Genomic DNA, 18678 nt, shown 5'->3' with positions numbered 1-18678 from the left:
GGCCACATTTGAGCATATATATATATATATATATATATAATTAGATGATTGATATCAAATTTGTGCTATTGTGTGTAGGCAGTGTAGTAAATGCAATCACTATCTTGGGGTACTTGTGTATGGGTCATGGACAACACTTTGAATACTGTGGGCCAGTAGCCCACCAACGTAGGCCCAATAAATACTGTCCAAATGTTACTGCCAACACCGAGCTTTAGCGGCAAATTATTGTGTGGACCATGACAATGGTCTACATTGCTACATGAACTTTAATCAAAAGTACATTTTTAATATATTAAAAATAAATTATTTGTGTATTGAATGTACCTTATACAAAATAATGTAAAATTCAGATAATGTACTTTTTTTAATATAATATATATTTTTATTATACTAAAAGTACATTATTTGTGTACTAAATATACATTATTTAATAATACGGTCCACACTACTACGTGAACCATAATGATTGCAGTTGTGGGTAGTGGCAAATTATTATGTGGAACTGGATCCACCTTATAAAGCAGATTTAGGTCCAAAATACACAATTTATATATTAAATGTTCACAATTTACATATTGAATGTTCAAAACTTTTATATACTAAATATTCACAATTTACGTAACGGTCATGGGCCACACTTTGAATACTGTGGGCCAGTAGCCCACCAACGTAGGCCCAACAAATACTGTCCAAATGTGTCTGCTATATTTTGCAAGCTCTTATTTTATTATTATTACGTATTATTATTATTTTTTTTTTTGCAAGCTCTTTTGAGAAAGAGCTCAAAAGAAGCTCAAAAGATCTTGCAAAAAAAAATAAAATAATAATAATAATAATAAAAAGAGCTCAAAAGAGCTCTTAAAAACTTGTTAAATGTTTTAGTGAAGAACACAAGCTCCACCTATTCTCAAAAAAAAAAAAACACAAGCTCCACCTGGACATTTCATACTTGTACAGTTGAGCTAGTGGAGCGATGATGAAAACGGAAATGTCTTGGAAATCTCAAGCCTGCTTCTTTCTGCTCTATCTTCTGCTACAATTCCCCACAGATTCTCTTGGAATCTCCAAAGGCAATGCCCAAATTCAGCAGAACAACCTCAAAAGATCACAGTTTCCGGATGAATTTCTGTTTGGAGCCAGTACCTCTGCTTACCAGGTTCCCCTCAGCTCTGCAATCTTTTGTGCTTCTGCATTCTGTTTTTTTTTTTTTTTTTTTTTTTTTTTTTTGATAGCTTCTTGAATACTTACTGAGTAGCCATGGCTTAGATTGAAGGGGCGTATCTTGAAGACGGCAAAGGGATTAATAATTGGGATGTTTTTTGCACCATCAATGGTAATGTTTAAATGTTTTCCCTCTGATTTAGCCATAAATTGGGCTTTGTTCTTGAGATGTTTTGCTGTGTTTAACAGGGAAAATACAGAACGGGGACAATGGGAATGTTGCAGATGATCACTATCACCGTTATCTGGTACTGTTTATTTACTGCATTTATGAATATAATGGGAAGTTGTTTTCTTTATCTTTATTTATTTATTTATTATTTTTAATTTGGGTTCATATATTGCAGGAAGACATTGATTTGATGCATGATCTTGGGTTGGATGCATATAGATTTTCCATTTCATGGACTAGAATTTTACCCAGTATGCTTATTTATTTTCTACTCATTTAATTATCCTACATATTTTTGAGTGACGAGGAAACACACAGCCACTCTCCCAGGGTGTACACAATGTAAACTCCCGCCTGGTGAGAGTAATTCGGATTTGGTCCCCAGATTTATTCACTATAGTGTTGGATTTGTCTCAGAGGGAAGGTTTGGTGGAGTAAATCAAGCTGGAATTGAGTTTTATAACAAGGTTATAGATAATCTGCTATCCAAAGGTAAAAGTGTGAAATTTAAGCATCTGTTAACTTTACATGGTAAAAATGGACTGTGTAAGTTTAAATATTTACTGGTGTAAGCAGGAATAAAACCGTTTGTGACTATACATCACCATGACCATCCCCAGGAGCTTGAGGATAGATATGGCGGTTGGCTGAGTTCTGAGATGCAGTATGGCTTCATTTCTCACCCTTTTCTTTGTGCTTGGGTAGTTGGGTTATATTATCCTATCAAGCCTTTTGGGTTTTCGAAGTTTGAGGTTATCTGTGTTTTTGCAGGGAGGATTTTGTCTACTTTGCTGAAATATGTTTCGAGAGTTTTGGAGATAGAGTGAAGTACTGGATTACTATCAATGAGCCAAACTTGTTTGCAGATATGGCGTATGAGAGGGGATGGTACCCGCCTGCTCACTGCTCGCCCCCTTTTGGCAACTGTTCTGTTGGGAATTCTGATGTTGAGCCTCTTATCGCGATGCACAACATGTTATTGGCACATGGCAAGGCTGCAAAGGCTTACCGCGAGCAATTTCAGGCAAGTGTCCATTTCATTGTCGATTAGCTATGCGCCTATGCCTATGCTCAATCAAGATTTGTTTCGTCGTGATCAACTAGCTGCCAATGTGATGTAAATGCAGGCTAAACAAGGTGGATTGATAGGAATTACTGCACACATGTTCATGTACGAACCTTTGTCAAACGATGTGCATGATCAAGAAGCTGCAAATCGGGCATTAGCATTTACTGCAGCTTGGTAAGTCTTACTGTCAACTATCTGCAATGACAAAACCTCAATCTCTACCCCGGAAAGGGGTGGCTGAGTTGGTAGAGGCGTAGAGCATGATTCTCATACCAGAAGATCATGAGTTCGATTCTTGTTACCACCCTCTCAGTCAAGCCCATCGCACGGGATGTTCCTTGTTTTGTTTACCTCTCTAGTTTGCGGGCTACTACACAAGAGTAGAGAAAAACACACTAAATGAAATGTTGAAAATCTCAATATTACAATGCTCAAAACACTTCTGAATTCTGATAAGCTTTGAACATACAGGACTTATGATCCTTTAGTATTCGGAGATTATCCTCCAGAAATGCGTTTATATCACGGGAGTGAACTGCCAAGCTTCACCTCAGAGGAAAGCGCCCTTATAAAAGACAGCGTTGATTTCATTGGCATAAACCATTATAGCACTTTGTATGTAAAAGATTGCCTTTATTCGAGGTGCAATTGCACTGGATCTAGTTGCAGCAAAGCCTGGGACCGTGCTATACAGGGATTTTATTATACTACAGGAGAGAGAGATGGCGTTTTGATTGGAGAACCGGTATGGAAGTGTTATTAACTGGTTGTATATATAAATAGCCTTTTTCACATAATATATTATGCCTTATGAGTTAGTTCAGACTAATTCCAACCCTATTCTGTGTATAACAGACAGGCAACCCTCGAGTTTTTGTTGTTCCCAGGGGAATCGAGGAGATCGTGGATTATATTAAGGAGAGATATCACAACAAGCCCATGTTCATACTTGAAAATGGTGAATACATATGCTTCATTTGCTCTTTCACCATAATATGTCATCTGATATATAATATTCTAGCTTGTTGCCAACCTCTATGTGGATTTAGCTGCCATTGTTCATCGTGTTAGCTGTACTAGAATATTGCTACAATGTAGGATAAATTAAACTAGATGTCGTCTCTGCCAGAAATCCTATAATTCTTTTAGTTCTTAGTTTAACTTTTCTGAAAGAACAAAAAAAAAAAACAAAACAAAACTGTTTGTTGATGTTTTGTTGTAGGATACTCTTCCCCAAACAAGACAGCATCAGCTCTTTTCATAGAGAATGATGCTAAGAGAATAGAGTATCACAAAGCATACCTACCATTTTTGGCACGAGCAATCAGGTGACTACTCATGCATGTTTTTTTTTTCATACTGTATTGGTATTCGCACTCTGATCTACGGGGTGAGACTAGTCCAACCGAGCATCGGTCGACTCCATCTAGAGCAACTCTTCCAAAGGTGTTGCTACATATATACTCAATACTCATGCATGTTTTTCAATTTGAATATCTCATCCTCTATCCATTTATCATTGTTGTTGTCATGTATGTTCAAGTACTCCACAGGATGAGAATAATCTAGCCTAGTCTCTGTAGGACCCATTCGAGCTGAGACAATTGTCTCAAGGGTATTGCATGTTGCATATATACTCATGCATGTTTTTCACTTTGAATATATATCTCACCCTCTATCCGTTTATCGTTGTTCTGATCCTGTCATGTATCTTCGCCCCACAAAATGAGACTAATCTAGCTGAGTCTTAGTGGGACCAGTTCAAGCGGAGACAACTGTCCCAAGGGTATTGTTGCATATATACTCATGCATGTTTTTCACTTTGAACATCTCGTCCTCTATCCGTTCATCTTTGTTCCCGTCATATTCATGAGTACAAGAATTCTGCATGCATCTGCTTCTGATTGATCTCCATTGTTGGCCCGCAGCAATGGTGCTGATGTGCGTGGGTATTTCATATGGAGCTTCATGGATGCATTTGAATGGACTGATGGCTATGAAACAAAATTTGGGCTGTACTATGTTCAACCTCTCACGCTCCATCGATTCCCCAAGCTCTCTGCAACATGGTACAGGGACTTCCTCTCCAACAACGTACAAACAACAAATTCAACTGCCCTTCATTCTGTAGAGTAAAATATGGAGATGGTTTATCCACTATAGTGATTTCATTATGTTCATATGGAGTAGTATTACAGTATGTAAAATTTGAACATGTATGAACATTGAAATATGGTAAAGCTATATATATGGTTGATTGTGGTTTGGTGTTATATGTTTATTTTGTTGTTGACTTACCTATTTTTACAAGTTTAAAATTTTGTTTTGACAGATTTGACCCTTAAAAGATATTATGGTGGATTTGGATTATTGTTCAGGCAAATGAATTTAGGGTATTGATTTTTAATCATAGCGTTCGATCTATTAATTTCTACAGCTTAGATGTCATGTGAGGAATGATTTTCATAGAAGAATCACCATATATATTTTATATGTGCTATTTTTAACCAAAAGAACTTCTTCTGCGCTAAAGACTTTGTGGTGTAGTGGCACCTGGTGTTTCAAAAAACATTCTCACATAAATGATGGGAGTGGGTTCGAGTTTTCATACTTCAGGTTGCCTCCCCAATTCATGCGTTTATGTTCTTATGACCAGAAATTGTTCAATGCACAAATACTCTATATTCAATTCATTTAGATTTTAGGACATGTGAACTATTTTTATAAATTTGATATTTTTATTTTAGGAAATAACCATTTTTATAAATTTGATAATACTCCAATATTATTACTATTGAAGAAGATAAATAAAATATATGGTGGATACATGTGCATGACAAAAATAGTTTTAATAGATAAAAGATATAATGTTAGAGTATTTAACTAAAATATTATATAGTACGTCCAATACTTATAGCATAATGTATTTTTTTTAAAATAACGAAAAACGGACATAAATAAAAGGTATATGTGTGTGTGTGTTAACCGACACAAGTGAAAGATATATTTTTTAATTAAATGATCGATATCAAATTTGTGCTCTTTTTTTTTTTTTTTGTTTTCTTTTTTGGTGAAAAAAGTTTGTTCTGTTGTGTATAGTAAATGCAATCACTATATTGGGGTACTTGTGTACGGGTCATGGGCCACACTTTGAATATTGTGGGCCAGTAGCCCACCAATGTATGCAGTTATGGGTAGTGACAAATTATTATGTGGACCAGAGTCTTAAAATATACAATATTTATATAGTAAATGTTCACAATTTACATATTCAATATTCATAATTTACATGTTAAATATTCACAATTTACATGTTGAATGTTCACAATTCAAATTGTAAATATCTAGTATGTAAATTGTGAATATTCAATATATAAATTGTGTATTTTCATCCGAGTTTATCTTAGAATGTGGACTCGAGTCCATTTCATAATTGTTGGCGTGTAAGTAAATGCAATCACTATCTCGGGGTACTTGCGTAACGGTCATGGGGCACACTTTGAATACTGTGGGCCAGTAGCCCACCACCGTAGGCCCAATAAATACTGTCCGACAAATTATGATATGAATCCGGGTTTACCTTGCAATGTGGATCCGGGTCTATATTTACAAATTTAGAACTTTATGTTCACAAATTTAAAACTTTATATTCACAATTTTAGATCGCAATGTACAAAATTACATTACTCAATATTCACAACTTTTGAACTCTATATTCACAATTTTGTTATATAAATTCAAAAATTGTGTTATATTGTTGAACATATAGTTAAAATTGTGAACATAGAGTTAAAATTGTGAACATAGAGTTATGAAATTGTGAACATAGAGCTATGAAATTGTGAACATGAAATTATGGAATTGTGAAAATGAAATTATAAAATATGAAATTATAAAATATCAAAATGTCAAAACCACTAAAGATTTTATTTATTTATTTATTAGAGTTATCATTTGGAGTCATTCGAGTATATTGATTTTGTTACGTTAGTCTTAACTTTCAAATTGACCATTTGTAGTCTTTTTGTGTTTCAAATCATTACCATCTGTGAATCTGTGATGCAAATTAACCATCAATAGTATTTCAATTATCAAATTTTAACCACAATTGGTTAAATTTTGAAAGTTGAATGACAATAAATAGTTAATTTGTACCATAGATGATAACAATTTGAAAGTTGAAAAATCACTGATTATCAATTTAAAAATTTAAAATTAAACGTGACGTCATACTCGAAGATCCTATATGACATTAACTCTTTTATTATTATTATTATTATTATTATTATTATTTTGCAAGCTCTTAAAAACTTGTTAAATGTTTAAGTGAAGAAGACAAGCTCCACCTGGACATTTCATACCTGTACAGTTGAGCTGTTGGAGCGAAGATGAAAACGAAAATGCCTTGGAAATCTCAAGCCTGCTTATTTCTGCTCTATCTTCTGCTACAATTCCCCACAGATTCTCTTGGAATCTCCAAGGGAAATGCCGAAATTCAGCAGAACAACCTCAAAAGATCACAGTTTCCGGATGAATTTCTGTTTGGAGCCAGTACCTCTGCTTACCAGGTTCCCCTCAGCTCTGCATTCTGGTTTTTTTTTTTTTTTTTTTCTCTTGATAGCTTNCTGCATTCTGGTTTTTTTTTTTTTTTTTTTCTCTTGATAGCTTCTCGAGTACTTACTGAGTAGCCATGGCTTAGATTGAAGGGGCGTATCTTGAAGACGGCAAAGGGATTAGTAATTGGGATGTTTTTTGCACCATCAATGGTAATGTTTAAATGTTTTCCCTCTGATTTAGCCATAAATTGGGCTTTGTTCTTGACATGTTTTAATTTGCTGTGTTTAACTAACAGGGAAAATACAGAACGGGGATAATGGGAACGTTGCAGATGATCACTACCACCGTTATCTGGTACTGTTTTTTTACTGCATTTTTAAATTCTGATTAGTTCTGATTAGGGAACAAGTTAAAATCATTTCATTTAAAGTTGAAGGTGAGTTATTATATTCTCATAAACAGTTCCATTAATATAATGGGAAGTTGTTTTCTTTATCTTTTTTAAATTTGGGTTCAATTATTGCAGGAAGACATTGATCTGATGCATGATATTGGGTTGGATGCATATAGATTTTCCATTTCATGGACTAGAATTTTACCTAGTATGCTTATTTATTTTCTACTCATTTAATTATCCTACATATTTTTGAGTGGCGAGGAACATGCAGCCACTCTCCGAGAGTGTGCACAAGATAAACTTCCGTCTTGTGACCCTAACTGGCATAAGACCCCTAAGTTGCCCTCTAGCTCAAACCAAGAAGCCCAATAAGCCACTCCGGTTGGGATCTTAGTCGCTTATAATCTTGTGGTTACCGAGTCAACAACCTTACCAAATGATTGGCGTTGCCCCCAATTATCCTCCATATTTTTATTCGGATTTGGCCCCCAGATTTATTCACTATAGTTTTGGATTTGTCTCAGAGGGAAGGTTTGGTAGAGTAAATCAAGCTGGAATTGAGTTTTATGACAAGGTTATAGATAATCTGCTATCCAAAGGTAAAAGTGTGAAATTTAAGCATCTGTTAACTTTACATGGTAAAAATGGACTGGGTAAGTTTACATATTTACTCGTGTAAGCAGGAATAAAACCGTTTGTGACTATACATCACCACGACCATCCCCAGGAGCTTGAGGATAGATATGGCGGTTGGCTGAGTTCTGAGATGCAGTATGGCTTCATTTCTTTGTGCTTGGGTTATGTTATTCTATCAAGCCTTTTCGGTTTTCGAAGTTTGAGGCTATCTGTGTTTTTGCAGGGAGGATTTTGTCTACTTTGCTAAAATATGTTTTGAGAGTTTTGGAGATAGAGTGAAGTACTGGATTACTATCAATGAGCCAAACTTGTTTGCAGAGATAGCGTACGAGAGGGGATGGTACCCGCCTGCTCACTGTTCACCCCCTTTTGGCAACTGTTCTGTTGGGAATTCTGATGTTGAGCCTCTTATCGCGATGCACAACATGTTATTGGCACATGGCAAGGCTGCAAAGGCTTACCACGAGCAATTTCAGGCAAGTGTCCATTTCATTGTCAATTAGCTAGACTTAATCAAGATTTGTTTCGTCGTGAACAAGTACCTGCCAATGTGATGTTAATGCAGGCTAAACAAGGTGGATTGATAGGAATAACTTCACACATGTTCTTTTTCGAACCTTTTTCAAAGGATGTGCATGATCAAGAAGCTGCAAATCGGGCATTAGCATTTAATGCAGCTTGGTAAGTCTTACTGTCAACTATCTGTCATGGACTCATGGGAAAACTCAATCTCTGCCCCGAAAGGGGTGGCTGAGTTGGTAGAGCATGATTCTCATACCAGAAGGTCATGAGTTCGATTCTTGCCAACACCCTCTCGGTCAAGCCCATCGCCCAGGATGTTCCTAGTGCGGTTCACTTTTTTTTTGGGTTTGCCCGGGTATCCCTCCAGCCTCACTGTTTACCTCTCTAATTTTGCGGGCTACTACACTGGAGCAGAGAAAAACACACTAAATGAAATGTTTAAAATCTCAATATTACAATGCTCAAAAAACATCTGATAAGCTTTGAACAGGACTTATGATCCTTTAGTATTCGGAGATTACCCTCCAGAAATGCGTTTCTATCACGGGAGTGAACTGCCAAGCTTCACCTCAGAGGAAAGCGCCCTTATAAAAGACAGTGTTGATTTCATCGGCATAAACCATTATGGCACTTTGTACGCAAAAGATTGCCTTTATTCGAGGTGCAATTGCACTGGATCTAGTTGCAGCAAAGGCTGGGACCGTGCTATACAGGGATTTTTATATACTACAGGAGAGAGAGATGGCGTTTTGATTGGAGAACCGGTATGGAAGTGTTATTAACTGGTTGTATATATAGCCTTTTTCACATAATATGTTATCCCTTATGAGTTAGTTCAGACTTATTCCAACCCTTGTTTGTGTATAACAGACAGGCGGCGCTCGATTTTTTATTGTTCCCAGAGGAATCGAGAAGATCGTGGATTATATTAAGGAGAGATATCACAACAAGCCCATGTTCATACTTGAAAACGGTGAATACATATGCTTCGTTTGCTCTTTCACCATAACATGTCATCTGATATACATATTCTAGTTTGTGGCCGCCTCTGTGGATTTAGCTGCCATTGTTCCTCGTGTTAGCTGTACTATAAACTAAACTAGATGTCGTCTGCCAGAAATCCTATAATCCTTTTAGTTCTTAGTTTTACTTTTCTGAAAAAAACTGTTTGTTGATGTTTTGTTGTAGGATACTCTTCCCCAAACAAGACATCATCAGCTCTTTACATAGAGAATGATGTTAAGAGAATAGAGTATCACAAAGCATACCTTCCATTTTTGGCACGAGCAATCAGGTGACTACTCATGCATTTTTGTTTTAATACTGTATTGGTATCCGCACTCTGATCTGTGGGGTGAGACTAGTCCAACCGAGCCTCGGTCGGCTCCATTTGGAGCAACTCTTCCAAAGGTGTTGCTACATATATACTCAATACTCATTCATGTTTTTCAATTCGAATATCTCATCCTCTATCCGTTTATCATTGTTCTTGTAATGTATCTTCACCCCACCAAATGAGACTAATCTAGCTGAGTCTCGGTGGGACCAGTTCGAGCTGAGACAACTGTCTAAAGGGTATTGTTTCATATATACTCATGCATGTTTTTCACTTTGAACATCTCGTCCTCTATCCATTCATCTTCGTTCCTGTCATATTCATCATTTCAAGAATTCTGCATGCATGTGGTTCTGATTGATCTCCATTGTTGGCAGCAATGGTGCTGATGTGCGTGGGTATTTCATCTGGAGCTTCATGGATGCATTTGAATGGACTGATGGCTATGAAACAAAATTTGGGCTGTACTATGTTCAACCTCTCACGCTCCATCGATTCCCCAAGCTCTCTGCTACATGGTACAGGGACTTCATCTCCAACAACATACAAACAACAAATTCAACTGCCCTTCATTCTGTACAGTAAAATATGGAGATGGTTTATCCACTATAGTGATTTCATTATTTTCATATTTTGGTTTAAGAATTTCAACTTTGCCTAAAAATGATTTTGACTATTGAATTTGTACCTATTTTAGCCATTTAATTTTTTGTGTATAGTCTTGTATTCACAAATTTCCTTCTACAGCCAAATACATATATTTATTTTTTAACTAAATCTAATGGCTAATAATAGTTAAATAAGTTAAAATTAACTGATAGACTAATTATTTTACCAAACAAGGCCTGTATGAATTCCGCTTGTTTGGAACGTGAATTATATATTTTTTAATTACATGATTGAATGAAGTGACTAACTTGACTCTTATTCCAATTAATTATATATCAAATTTTTGCACTTGTGTCATTGTGTGTAGTAAATGCAATCACTATCTTGGGCTACTTGCGTATGGGTCATGGGCCACACTTTGAATATTGTGGGCCAGTAGCCCACCAACGTATGCCCAATTAATACTGTCCAAATGTTATTGCTAACACCGAGCTTTAGCGGCAAATTATTGTGTGGACCATAACCATGGTCCACATCGATGTATGAATAATAATAAAAAATATATTTTTAATATACTAAAAAATATATTATTTGTGTACTAAATATATATTATACAAAATAATGTACATTCAGTATTCAAATAATGTGTTTTACCTACATATAATATACATTTTTAATATATTAAAAGTACATTATTTGTGTACTAAATATATATTATTTGATAGTATAGTCTGTACAAATTAAAATTGCATTAGTTGTCTCGTTACCAACTGTCCAAATTACTTATTTTTATAAATATAAGCTTGCGTCTTATCTGCAATGTTAACTCTTACTTAGAAAAATTAAAATTGCATTAATTATCTCCTTACCAACTGTCCAAATTACTTATTTTTATAAATATAGGCTTGCGTCTTGTCTACAACGTTAACTCTTACTTAAAAAATTAAAATTGCTTTAATTATTCCCTTACTAACTGTCCAAATTACTTATTTTTATAAATACATGCTTGTATCTTGTTGCAACGTTAACTCTTACTTAAAAAATTTAAAATTGCATTAATTGTCTCGTTATCAACGGTCTAAATTTTGTTCAAAAAAAAAAAATCAACGGTCTAAATTATTTATTTTCATAAATAAATAAATATAATAAATTGTGTTGAGATAAATAATTAGATACTTTAGACATATTATAAAGCTATAGAGTTGATGCTGCTGTTTTTTCTTATAGAGAGGAGGGATATGTGTCTGCTGTGGTGCATGGGAGTGATGGAGGGTATTTGGCGGCTCGCAATTGTTCAGTGAGGAGTCTTCGGAATCCTATTCTTGCGGAGGCGATGGCTGTTAAAGAGGCACTCTCTTGGGCGAAGGATCGTGGTTGGCATAAAGTTGTGTTGTATTCCGATTGCCAGCTGGTTTGCAACCTTTTGAAGAGCTCCTTGCCGAATAATTCTTATGTTGGTTGCATTGTTCGTGATTGTGTTTCTTTGAAACGCTACTTTGTTGATGTATCGTTTCATTATATTATCAGCGAATACGCTAGCTCATGTGTTAGCAAGAGCTACGACTTCTCAGTCTGGTCATGGTGTTTGGTTTTCTTCTTTCCCTGACTGTATTCAGCATTTGCTTTTGGTTAATTAATATATACTTGCTGTTTGGTTTTCAAAAAAAAAAAGAAGCTATAGAGTTATTTTCCAAAAAAAAAAAAAAAAAGCTATAGAGTTAATTAATATATAAGCGTTAGGTGAAATTCGTAGCAATCCCAAAAATATTTTAAAATGTATAAGGTATTGATTGAATAATAATCTTATAATAGAATAAAAAGATTTGGAGAATCAAAATGTCAAAACCCTAATGATTTGTTTAAATAATAATAATAATTTTTAATTTCTTTTTTATTATTTTTGCTAGCTCTTTTTTTTTTTTTTTTTTTTTTAACAAAACTTGCAAGCTCTTAAAAACTCGGTTAAATGTTTAAGTGAAGAACACAAGCTCCACCTGGAGTACAGTTGAGCTGGTGGAGCGAAGATGAAAACGAAAATGTCTTGGAAATCTCAAGCCTGCTTCTTTCTGCTCTATCTTCTGCTACAATTCCCCACAGATTCTCTTGGAATCTCCAAGGGCAATGCCCAAATTCACCAGAAAAACCTCAAAAGATCACAGTTTCCGGATGAATTTCTGTTTGGAGCCAGTACCTCGGCTTACCAGGTTCCCCTCAGCTCTGCAATCTTTTTGTGCTTCTGCATTCTGGGTTTTTTTTTTGATAGCTTCTTGAGTACTTACTGAGTAGCCATGGCTTAGATTGAAGGGGCGTATATTGAAGACGGCAAAGGGATTAATAATTGGGATGTTTTTTGCACCATCAAAGGTAATGTTTAAATGTTTTCCCTCTGATTTAGCCATAAATTGGGCCTGTTCTTGAGATGTTTTGGCTGTTTTTAACAGGGAAAATACTGAACGGGGAGAATGGGGATGTTGCAGATGATCACTACCACCGTTATCTGGTACTGTTTATTTACTGCATTTATGAATTCTGATTAGGGAAAAAGTTATAATCTTTTCATTAGAAGTTGAAGGTGAGTTATTATATTCTCATAAAAAGTTCCATTAATATAATGGGAAGTTGTTTTTTTTTTTTTTTTTTTTTTTTTTTTTTTTTTTTTTTTTTTTGGGTGCAATTATTGCAGGAAGACATTGATCTGATGCATGATATTGGGTTGGATGCATATAGATTTTCCATTTCATGGAGTAGAATTTTACCCAGTATGGTTATTTATTTTCTACTCATTTAATTATCCTACATATTTTTGAGTTACAAGGAAACACGCAGCCACTTTCCGAGGGTGTGCACTACATAAACTCCCGCCTTACGACCCTAGCTGACAAAAGACCCTTAAGTTGCCCGCTAGCTCAAACCAAGAAGCCCAATAGGCCACTCTTGTTGGGAGTCGCTTGTAATCTTGTGGTTACCGAGTCAACAGCCTTACCAAATTGATTGGGGTTGCCCCCGATAATTTTCACCATGCATGGTGAGAGTAATTCGGATTTGACCCCCGGATTAATTCACTATAGTTTTGGATTTGTCTCAGAGGGAAGGTTTGGTGGAGTAAATCAAGCTGGAATTGAGTTTTATAACAAGGTTATAGATAATCTGCTATCCAAAGGTAAAAGTGTGAAATTTAAGCATCTGTTAACTTTACATGGTAAAAATGAACTGGGTAAGTTTACATATTTACTGGTGTAAGCAGGAATAAAACCGTTTGTGACTATACATCACCATGACTATCCCCAGGAGCTTGAGGATAGATATGGCGGTTGGATGAGTTCAGAGATGCAGTATGGCTTCATTTCTCACCCTTTACTTTGTGTTTGGGTTATGTTTATCCTATCAAGCCTTTTCAGTTTTCGAAGTTTGAGGCTATCTGTGTTTTTGCAGGGAGGATTTTGTCTACTTTGCTGAAATATGTTTTGAGAGTTTTGGGGATAGAGTGAAGTACTGGATTACTATCAATGAGCCAAACTTGTTTGCAGAAATGGCGTACGAGAGGGGATGGTACCCGCCTGCTCACTGTTCGCCCCCTTTTGGCAACTGTTCTGTTGGGAATTCTGATGTTGAGCCTCTTATCGCGATGCACAACATGTTATTGGCACATGGCAAGGCTACAAAGGCTTACCGCGAGCAATTTCAGGCAAGTGTCCATTTCATTGTCAATTAGCTAGGCTTAATCAAGATTTGTTTCGTCGTGAACAACTAGCTGCCAATGTGATGTAAATGCAGGCTAAACAAGGTGGATTGATAGGAATAACTGCACACATGTTCATGTACGAAGCTTTTTCAAACGATGTGCATGATCAAGAAGCTGCAAATCGGGCATTAGCATTTAATGCAGCTTGGTAAGTCTTACTGTCAACTATCTGTCATGGCAAAACCTCAATCTCTACCCCGAAAGGGGTGGCCGAGTTGGTAGAGCATGATTCTCATATCAGAAGGTCATGAGTTCGATTTTTGCTAACACCCTCTCGGTCAAGCCCATTGCACAGAATGTTCCTAGTGCGGTTTACCTCTCTAGTTTGCGGGCTACTACACAGTAGCAGAGAAAAACACACTAAATGAAATATTGAAAATCTCAATATCAAAACACTTCTGATAAACTTTTGACAGGACTTATGATCCTTTAGTATTCGGAGATTATCCTCCAGAAATGCGTTTCTATCACGGGAGTGAACTGCCAAGCTTCACCTCAGAGGAAAGCGCCCTTATAAAAGACAGTGTTGATTTCATCGGCATAAACCATTATGGCACTTTGTATGCAAAAGATTGCCTTTATTCGAGGTGCAATTGCACTGGATCTAGTTGCAGCAGAGGCTGGGACCGTGCTATACAGGGATTTTTATATACTACAGGAGAGAGAGATGGCGTTTCGATTGGAGAACTGGTATGGAAGTGTAATTAACTGGTTGTATATATAGCCTTTTTCACATAATATGTTATCCCTTATGAGTTAGTTCAGACTAATTCCAACCCTTCTCTGTGTATAACAGACAGGCCACCTTCGATTTTATGTTGTTCCCAGAGGAATCGAGAAGATCGTGGATTATATTAAGGATAGATATCACAACAAGCCCATGTTCATACTTGAAAACGGTGAATACATATGCTCCGTTCGCTCTTTCACCATAATATGTCATCTGATATATATATATATATATATATATATATATTCTAGCTTGTGGCCATCTCTATGTGGATTTAGCTGCCATTGTTCATCGTGTCATCTGCCAGAAATCCTTTTAGTTCTTAGTTTAACTTTTCTGAAAAAAAACTGTTTGTTGATGTTTTGTTGTAGGATACTCTTCCCCAAACAAGACAGCATCAGCTCTTTACATAGAGAATGATGCTAAGAGAGTAGAGTATCACAAAGCATACCTTCCATTTTTGGCACGAGCAATCAGGTGACTTCTCATGCATGGTTTTTTATTCCATATTGTATTGGTATCCGCACTCTAATCTGCGGGGTGAGACTAGTCCAACCGAGCCTCGGTCTACAGTCTACTCCATGTGGGGCAACTCTTAAAAAGGTGTTGCTACATACATACTCAACACTCATGCATGTTTTTCAATTTGAATATCTCATCCTCTATCTGTTTATCATTGTTCTTGTCATGTATGTTCACTCCATAGGATGAGGCTAATCTAGCCTAGTCTCTGTAGGACCCATCGAGCTGAGACAACTGTCTCAAGGGTATTGTTGCATATATACTTATACTCATGCATGTTTTTCACTTTGAATATCTCATCCTCTATCCGTTAGTTGATCATATTGTTCTAATCTTGTCATGTATCTTCACTCCAGAAAATGAGACTAATCTAGCTTAGTCTGGGTAGGACCAGTTCTAGCTGAGACAACTATCTCAAGGGTGTTGTTGCATATATGCATGTTTTTCACTTTGAACATCTCGTCCTCTATCCGTTCATCTTCGTTCCTGTCATATTCATCAGTACAAGAATTGTGCATGCATGTGGTTCTGATTGATCTCCATTGTTGGCAGCAATGGTGCTGATGTGCGTGGGTATTTCATCTGGAGCTTCATGGATGTATTTGAATGGACTGATGGCTATGAAACAAAATTTGGGCTGTACTATGTTCAACCTCTCACGCTCCATCGATTCCCCAAGCTCTCTGCAACATGGTACAAGGACTTCATCTCCAACAACATACAAACAACAAATTCAACTGCCCTTGAATCTGTATAGTAAAATATCAAGATGGTTTATCCACTATAGTGATTTCTATTATTTTCATATTTTGGTTCTAAGAATTTCTACTTTGTCTAAAAATGTTTTTGACTATCGACTTTGTACCTATTTTAGCCATTTAATTTCTGTGTATAGTCTTGTATTCACAAACTTTGTGTTTCACTTAGAAACACAATTTACGAAAGTTCACAATTTCAATACTAAAAATATGTTGAAGTAACTAACTTGACTCTTATTCCAATTAATTATACATCAAATTTTTGCAGTTGTGCGTAGTAAATGCAATCACTATCTTGGGGTACTTGCGTATGGGTCATGGGCCACACTTTGAATATTGTGGGCCAGTAGCCCACCAACGCAGGCCCAATTAATATTGTCCAAATGTTACTGCTAACTCCGAGCTTTAGCGGCAAATTATGGTGTGGACCATACCTATGATTTATATTGTTGTGTGAATCATACCAAAAAGTACATTTTTAATAGAGCAAATTGTCATTTTGGTCCACTAACTATAGGGGTCCTATTAATTGCAGTCTACGACTTTCAAAATTGTTAATTGCATACCATGACTATTCAATTTTTATCAATTTTGGTCACTCCGGCCAAATTGACGGCCAAATGTCGCCGGAAAATCTTAAACCCTAAATTAATGAGGGTATTTTAGTCATTTAACGCATCTTCTTATTCTCCGGCGACGTACAACTTTTTCCGACGACGATTGTTTGTAGAAGAACTCGATTAATCCGACAGCAGTGAGCATTTCACGGCGATCCAGAAGATGGAGAGCGATCCAGAATCCGAAGATGAGGAACTGGGGAGCGATCCAGAATCGCGCCGGATTTCACAGCGACCGTCTACGCTATTCTCTATATCCACTCCCCTTCTCTCCTCAACTACGCCTACACTGCTAATCTCAATCTACGCTTCTACAAAAGAGGGGGGGGGGGGAGATAGATAGATAGAGACAGAGAATTGAATGGAGTTGGAGAGCAAGAGAATGGCGAGTGGAGGAGAATATGATCAGGCAGTTGGAGAGCGAGAGAATGAGTTCAGTATGGATTTAATGGCTACCATTGGGATGAAGTTCCAAATCTGGACTATGCTCATCCAACACAAGTCCGTCAAAGCTCAGATCTAGGTCACCGTCGGCCAAATAATTTGAATAATGACAGTCAGAAAAATTTGCACATTGCCGGAGAAGAAGAAAGACGCGCGAAATGACTAAAATACCCTCATTAATTTAGGGTTTAGGACTTTCCGGCGACATTTGACTGTCAATTTGGCTGGAGTGACCAAAATTAATAAAAATTAAATAGTCATGGTATGCAATTTACAGTTTTGAAAGTCGTGGACTGCAATTAATAGGACCCCTATAGTCAGTGGACCAAAATGACAATTTGCTCTTTTTAATATATTAAAAATATTCGTATATTAAATGTATATTATACGAAATAATATATATAAATATTCGTATATTAAATGTACATTATACGAAATAATATATATTCAATATTCAAATAATGTACTTTACATGAATACAATGCACATTTGCAATAATTATCTCGTTACCAACTGTCCAAATTACTTATTTTTATAAATATAGAATTGTATCTTGTCTGCAATGTTAATCTTACTTAGAAAAATTAAAATTACATTAATTATTCCCTTACCAACTGTCCACATTACTTATTTCCGTTCTTTGTATAAATACAGGCTTACGTCTTGTCTGCAACGTTAATCTTACTTAGAAAAATTAAAATTGCTCTAATTATCTCCATATCAACTATCCAAATTGCTTATTTTCATAAATAAATATATTAAATTGTATTTAGATAAATAATTAGATACTTTAGACATATTGTAAAAGCTATAGAGTTAATTAATGGAGTATACAAGTGTTAGGTGTAATCCACGAAAATAATAATCCCAAAAATATTTTAAAATGTATAAGGTATTGATTGAATAATCTTATATTAGAATAAAAAGATTTGGAGAATCTAAATGTCAAAACCCCTAAAATAATTTTAAAATAATAATAATAATATTTTTTAAAAAAAATTTGCAAGCTTTAAAAACTCCACTTTTTTTAGTGAAGAAGACAAGCTCCACCTGGACATTTCATACTTTTACAGTTGAGCTGGAAGAGCGAAGATGAAAACAGAAATGTCTTGGAAATCTCAAGCCTGCTTCTTTCTGCTCTATCTTCTGCTACAATTCCCCACAGATTCTCTTGGAATCTCCAAGGGAAATGCCCAAATTCACCAGAACAACCTCAAAAGATCACAGTTTCCGGATGAATTTCTGTTTGGAGCCACTACCTCTGCTTACCAGGTTCCCCTCAGCTCTGCAATCTTTTTGTGCTTCTGCATTCTGGGTTTTTTTTTTTTTTTTTTTTTTTTTTT

At 36.0% G+C, this 18678-nt stretch overlaps 4 protein-coding genes across 6 annotated transcripts in view; all 4 read left to right on the top strand.

Annotated features, from left to right (window-relative positions):
- Nucleotides 1-856: 856 nt before the first annotated feature.
- Nucleotides 857-4746, top strand: LOC116019813 (beta-glucosidase 18-like). Of its 3 annotated transcripts, none has more exons than XM_031260152.1 (13): nt 857-1159; nt 1270-1336; nt 1414-1472; nt 1572-1647; nt 1814-1888; nt 1973-2060; nt 2168-2420; nt 2524-2639; nt 2937-3210; nt 3321-3423; nt 3688-3793; nt 4196-4251; nt 4394-4533. In XM_031260152.1, exons 1-12 carry the CDS (start codon nt 977-979, stop codon nt 4203-4205), a joined length of 1410 nt encoding a protein of 469 aa, XP_031116012.1. In that variant the 5' UTR covers nt 857-976; the 3' UTR covers nt 4206-4251; nt 4394-4533. The 3 variants fall into 3 exon arrangements, with proteins under 3 accessions (XP_031116012.1, XP_031116013.1, XP_031116011.1); XM_031260153.1 differs by having other exon boundaries at nt 858-1159; nt 4206-4251; XM_031260151.1 differs by lacking the exon at nt 4196-4251 and having other exon boundaries at nt 860-1159; nt 4394-4746.
- A 2067-nt stretch (nt 4747-6813) lies between these two features.
- On the top strand, nt 6814-10629 carry LOC116019815 (beta-glucosidase 18-like). Its single transcript, XM_031260154.1, has 12 exons — nt 6814-7033; nt 7165-7231; nt 7318-7376; nt 7549-7624; nt 7944-8018; nt 8103-8190; nt 8279-8531; nt 8621-8736; nt 9068-9341; nt 9448-9550; nt 9766-9871; nt 10291-10629. The coding sequence occupies exons 1-12, from the start codon at nt 6854-6856 to the stop codon at nt 10496-10498; spliced, it is 1605 nt and encodes a 534-aa protein (XP_031116014.1). The 5' UTR covers nt 6814-6853; the 3' UTR covers nt 10499-10629.
- A 1861-nt stretch (nt 10630-12490) lies between these two features.
- Nucleotides 12491-16496, top strand: LOC116019602 (beta-glucosidase 18-like). The gene is made up of 12 exons (XM_031259875.1): nt 12491-12726; nt 12820-12886; nt 12964-13022; nt 13206-13281; nt 13608-13682; nt 13767-13854; nt 13955-14207; nt 14297-14412; nt 14681-14954; nt 15061-15163; nt 15366-15471; nt 16069-16496. Exons 1-12 carry the CDS (start codon nt 12547-12549, stop codon nt 16271-16273), a joined length of 1602 nt encoding a protein of 533 aa, XP_031115735.1. The 5' UTR covers nt 12491-12546; the 3' UTR covers nt 16274-16496.
- Nucleotides 16497-18388: 1892 nt separating this feature from the next.
- Nucleotides 18389-18678, top strand: part of LOC116019601 (beta-glucosidase 18-like) — a 4291-nt gene continuing 4001 nt past the window's right edge. The window contains exon 1 of the mRNA XM_031259874.1: nt 18389-18607. Coding sequence (XP_031115734.1) covers nt 18428-18607 — 180 coding nt within the window. The 5' untranslated portion in view covers nt 18389-18427. The remainder of the gene's footprint in view (nt 18608-18678) is intronic.

Source organism: Ipomoea triloba, chromosome 5 (assembly GCF_003576645.1).
Source record: "Ipomoea triloba cultivar NCNSP0323 chromosome 5, ASM357664v1".
NCBI classification, from domain to species: domain Eukaryota; kingdom Viridiplantae; phylum Streptophyta; class Magnoliopsida; order Solanales; family Convolvulaceae; genus Ipomoea; species Ipomoea triloba.
This window is presented reverse-complemented; position numbering and strand designations above follow the sequence as displayed.

Coding starts and splice junctions, on each gene's coding strand:
- LOC116019813 (XM_031260151.1), top strand. CDS start 977: ATGATGAAAACGGAAATGTCTTGGAAATCTCAAGCCTGCTTCTTTCTG. Junction 1,160..1,269: donor CCAGTACCTCTGCTTACCAG/GTTCCCCTCAGC, acceptor GCCATGGCTTAG/ATTGAAGGGGCGTATCTTGA. Junction 1,889..1,972: donor AGATAATCTGCTATCCAAAG/GTAAAAGTGTGA, acceptor TGGTGTAAGCAG/GAATAAAACCGTTTGTGACT.
- LOC116019815 (XM_031260154.1), top strand. CDS start 6,854: ATGAAAACGAAAATGCCTTGGAAATCTCAAGCCTGCTTATTTCTGCTC. Junction 7,034..7,164: donor CCAGTACCTCTGCTTACCAG/GTTCCCCTCAGC, acceptor GCCATGGCTTAG/ATTGAAGGGGCGTATCTTGA. Junction 7,377..7,548: donor ATCACTACCACCGTTATCTG/GTACTGTTTTTT, acceptor CAATTATTGCAG/GAAGACATTGATCTGATGCA.
- LOC116019602 (XM_031259875.1), top strand. CDS start 12,547: ATGAAAACGAAAATGTCTTGGAAATCTCAAGCCTGCTTCTTTCTGCTC. Junction 12,887..12,963: donor TGTTTTTTGCACCATCAAAG/GTAATGTTTAAA, acceptor TGTTTTTAACAG/GGAAAATACTGAACGGGGAG. Junction 14,413..14,680: donor TTAGCATTTAATGCAGCTTG/GTAAGTCTTACT, acceptor AACTTTTGACAG/GACTTATGATCCTTTAGTAT.